Raw genomic sequence first — 4,862 nt, forward strand, 5'->3', positions numbered from 1 at the left:
CCTCGCAAAATTACAAACGCGTAGTTGCTTTAGGCGCGTTATTTTAATAATATTACCTTCCTAAACTCGGGTAGGCATTTCATGTGACCCAAATCCAAATCTTAACAACATTGAATAGAACGTGTTTCGGATTGTGGGTGCATTTCATGTAACGCGGTCCAAAGACATGTTTTAGACGACGTTAAATTTTCTTTAAAATGAATAAAACGGTTTAAAAGTTAAAATGCACATAGTTTCAAAATGTTTTAAAATCAGATAATAGGCCAATAATAACAGTTGAGCGACCGTGCTAGAACCACGGAACTCGGGAATGCCTAACACCTTCTCCCGGGTTAACAGAATTCCTTACCCGGATTGCTGGTTCGCGACTGTTAAATAGAGTCAAACCTTTTCTTCGATTCGGGATTCAAACCGGTGACTTGGGACACCATAAATCTCCCAAGTGGCGACTCTGAATATCTTAATAAATGAATCCCGTTTCGATTGTCCTTTAAGTGGAAGAACTCCTTGTATTATACCCTTCACGGGGTGTAGTAAAAAAAGGAGGTGAGACAGCTCTGGCGACTCTGCTGGGGAAACGAACCCAGAATTTCGGTTCAGGGTTCAAGAATTCGAGCTAGTTAAATTGTTATATTTGGCGTTATCTGATTTTGGTACATGTTTTGGCTTAATGTGCTAAATGTTTTACCGCTTTGATATTTGTTGAAATTGTATATAGAAACTGTCGCGAATCCCTTCCTCTTTCTGAGTCTTCTACATCATAGAGAAGGGTGCACTTCGTGTAGCTTCTCTTCTGTTTAGAGTCTTTTCCCATTTAGAACGAGGTTTGGATAAGTTGCAAAGCCGGCGGAGCTTCTGTATCCCCGGTACGCTGCCTCCCCCTCGGCTCGAGTTGTCCGCTCGGGTAAGCCAGGTCTAGACCAATAAACCTAGGGTTTAAACCTAGAAGAACAAAACCTCATGCCGGATCCCCAGTAGGAACGTTTGTTTGCATCATGTGCATTTGACTTAGGGGACTCAACACAGGGGTTGGGTCCGTCTAGGACAGGTGACCTGAAATGAAAAGACCATCCTGATGCATCTTACGTGCTACTTGTGCATTCATCTGCTTGGGATTTGCATGTTGACCGGCTTGTATATAATGAGAGAAAATTGAGAAAAATAAGCAGTGTTAGGACTAAGTGAGGGTGACCATTTGTTGTGAAAAACCAAGTGCCCAAATAGTACCGAAATGCTGCCGGATTTTTGAAAAATGGAAAAGAAAAATATTGGAAAAATAGAAAGGAAATTGTTGTTCAAAATAGTTTTGATTTTGGCAAATCTCCCGAACTACGCCGGTTTGATTCTCACCGGATGTGAGATACGTAGGCAACCCTCATCGGGTCCAACCTCCCTTTTTGCAAAAATAGCCAAAAAATGTCAAAATTTTAATTTTCGTCATAAATAAGTCGGGTGATGCCATTCTTGTCTAAAATAAGCCGAATGTCCCTAAAAGGACGGCGGAAGGCCATTTTTGCAAGAACAGCCACCCTAAGTCATTTTTACATGGTTTGCGGGCACATCCTTAAAATCTTCCTCCCAGAAGTGCTGAAAGGCTGTATTTGCAAATCCAAGTCCTGTTTTCTAAATAAAGAATTTTTGCACAAATAGCCATTTTTCAAAATAAATCATTAAAGTTCCCTAATAAATGTGCAGGATGAATTCGAGTAACATCGAAACCTTCTCAGTCCTGAGCGAGATCCCTTTGAAACTCCATATGTGGTGGCATGATTTGGGAAAAGGAAGCAGAGATACCATGGTCAAAAGTTTGGGCGGTCTCGTAGATTTATTGAACATCAAACCAAGGAAGGATATCATTGAGGCACTAATACCATTTTTGGGATCTGACCCGTAATGTATTCCGATTTTCAGATTGTGAACTCACACCTACATTAGAAGAGATTGCCGGATACGCCGGTCTCAACGGGAACCTCCGAGGTAGATACCCATTGGCCCCACGACCGGTAACCCTTCATAGGTTCTTGGATTTGTTGAACATCAGCCGGGATATTCAAGACCCGTATCTGGCGGAAGGGTGTTGTACATTGGATTTCTTATATCACCGGTATGGTAACCCCAAAGGTTTCGAGGAACCCAACACAGGATTGACACATGCTGGAAATAAAGACAAATGGGAAGCCCGACGAGGATTAGCCTTCATGGTAGCCTTTTTGGGAGTAGTAATTTGTCCAATAAAAGATGGTCACATAGACCTTGGCCTGGTAGGGATGCTAGATGTTGCCATGAAAAAACCTAACAGCATAGTGGCTCCCCTGATTGTAGCAGAAATGTACCGAGCTTTGACCAAATGTCGAGAAGGGGAAAAATTCTTTCAAGGTTGCAATTTGCTCTTACAATTGTGGATACAGGAACACCTCTGTCACCGCACAGGCTATATGAACTACGGTTTAACTGGATAAGGTTATTGCAGAATTCGAGACCCGGGTGACAGGTATTGAGTTCCCTGAGGGTACTGAGGCCTGGTCGTCATGCTTAAGATCCTTGACCGCAGATAAAGTTGAATGGGCTTATGGATGGCTTCCTGCTACTGAAGCTGTATACACATCAGCAGAGGTTTCTTATATTCTTTTGATGGGTATTCGAAGCATACAGCCTTATGCTCCTTACCGAGTTTTGTGACAATTTGGAAGATTCTAGACAGTGCACAACGATGAAGACCTGAGTGAGCAAGTCATCGAGTTAGGCCCGAAAGCTGCATTCCCTGAAGGCAGAATTCGAAAGATATGGAATGAGTGCAGGTACCTTTAACCCAAGACTATAGTACATGACCGAGCCAGAGGTGAGGTAGATCCCAAATACTTGGTCTGGTTTGGTAAGAGATTTCAAATTCCTGAGAGACCCGCCAAAAGGCCACATGTACAACAATTCACTAACGAGGCCCAGGTGCAATGGGATTGGTTAGCCAAAGAAAAGGAGTACAGGGCCCGAATAGGAGCATTGGAAAAATAGGTTCAGGAGCTCCGGTTTGAAAACACCTTGCAAGCCGCAGCTGATGAAGGTGATAAAAAGAAATTGGCCCAGGAGAATGAAGCTCTCAAGGCCCAAATTCAGCAAATGAAAATAGATGCCAGGAATCGAGAAAGAAGTCTATCCGACGAGAGATTGATAAAAGGGTTAAAGAAGCAAGTCCTGGACTGTCAGGAAGAATTGGAAAAATCCGAGGGGAATATGGCAAGACTTCGGGCACAATGGGCAAAGAAGACTGAGGAAAGAGCCCAGTTTGTACAACAAATGAAGTGGAACCATGAGGGAACCATTGCTAACATGAAAAGAAAAATGAATGCTCTTGAAGAAAAGGCAGTTCGGCGGGACAAAGAATTTCGGACCGAGAGGGAACAATGCTATACGGTTAACCGTTGAGATGGAAAAGAATTAAAATCGTTACAGGACCTTCAGCTTCCAGGATTTCAGGTGCTAGAGGCTCGTACCCAACAGATAAGTCGGCTTACTCCAAAGAAAAGGGCCAAATCAGGGAAAGAATCAGAAACATTGCAACTATTCTTGTTCAGAAGTGCCAGGCTGGTGAGCGGATGGTCGTTACCACGTTCTTTTTGCCTCGTGATGATATTTGTTCGCCAGTCAATGAATGATCTGGATCAAGTTGCAAAAGGCTCTCGCACGCAGGCCGCGGGCGATGCGAAGATGGCCTGTGGGCCCCAGGATTTGAAGCTTTGATGTATTCTTAAGATAATCGAGTCATGTATTTCTGCTTTTGAGTCTGGTTTTTGCTACTTTCTTTGCGAGAAAAAGAAAAAACAATGTCGAATAGCTTTGTAATCGCAGTTGTATTAATTTAAAATTTGAAAATTCCCGAAAATTGTTTCTTTTGTGTCTTGCATTTATTTTTGCATTTATTTGCAACTACCTCGCTTGATTCTGCAGGATCCACGCCGGAGCGCTCCGGTCGATAAGTAGGCAATCTCCATAGGATTCGAGTCGGTACTAAATGAAAAAAGAAAACAGAAAGGAATAAGGAAAGAGGAGAAAAAACAAGAAAGGAAAGAAAACAAAGAGGGAAAAGAAAACAAAAGAAATAGGACACCACAACAAGCACAAACAAGGAAAATAAAAGGGGAACAAAGAAAGAAAAGAGCGGAAAAAACAATTTATAGAGGAAAGGGCGATTGGGAAAAGGACAAAATCAAGGAAAAAAAGAGGAAAATAAGAGGAAAAGCAAAAGAAAAGAGGGAAAGGCAAGAAACCAAAACATGGAAAACACGAGGGAAGACTGAGAGGAAAAGCATGGCAAATAAAAGAAAAATGAAAAGGCCGGGATTGGACGGCGGATGCAATCTAAGCAAAGCATAATAGAAACTGTTAATCTGCCTAGGTGCAATTCACTCTCTAAATGTGCGGGACCAATGTGTTAAATGCCTAACGCTAACGTGATTGTTTCATTTTGTCATGTTCATTCGCAGAAAGGGGTTGTTGTGTTTGAAATGGTAACTCTTCTTTACACACAAGGCAAAAAGCATGGCAAAGCAAGAGAACCTGAGTTGGTTTGATATAATACCGGTGCTTCGAACAACAAGTGGTGAACGGGAATATGGTTTGGTTGAAGAGGTGCGGAATGTGAGACAACACAATGACAAACTATGTAATCGAGCTGGATGATCTGGAAATGCGCCACCCCCCGCCTCCACCAATTTCCCGAATGCTAACCTTACCCAAACTTCCCAACAAATACCAGATGATCCTCCATATTCTCAGTACAACCCGTTCATACACTGCACCCCAACTACCCTGCTAGCTCCATCGCTTTCAATCCTTCAAAGTCCATTTCTCCCAAAATTTGCCCTCCT

At 42.6% G+C, this 4,862-nt stretch overlaps 1 protein-coding gene across 1 annotated transcript in view; it reads left to right on the forward strand.

Annotated features, from left to right (window-relative positions):
- The first annotated feature begins 4,533 nt into the window (after window positions 1-4,533).
- Window positions 4,534-4,862, forward strand: part of LOC109208487 — an 8,225-nt gene continuing 7,896 nt past the window's right edge. Inside the window, exon 1 of the mRNA XM_019371607.1 lies at window positions 4,534-4,632. Within this exon, the coding sequence (XP_019227152.1) occupies window positions 4,534-4,632 (99 nt within the window). The remainder of the gene's footprint in view (window positions 4,633-4,862) is intronic.

This window comes from Nicotiana attenuata, unplaced genomic scaffold (assembly GCF_001879085.1).
Source record: "Nicotiana attenuata strain UT unplaced genomic scaffold, NIATTr2, whole genome shotgun sequence".
Classification (NCBI taxonomy): Eukaryota; Viridiplantae; Streptophyta; class Magnoliopsida; order Solanales; family Solanaceae; genus Nicotiana; species Nicotiana attenuata.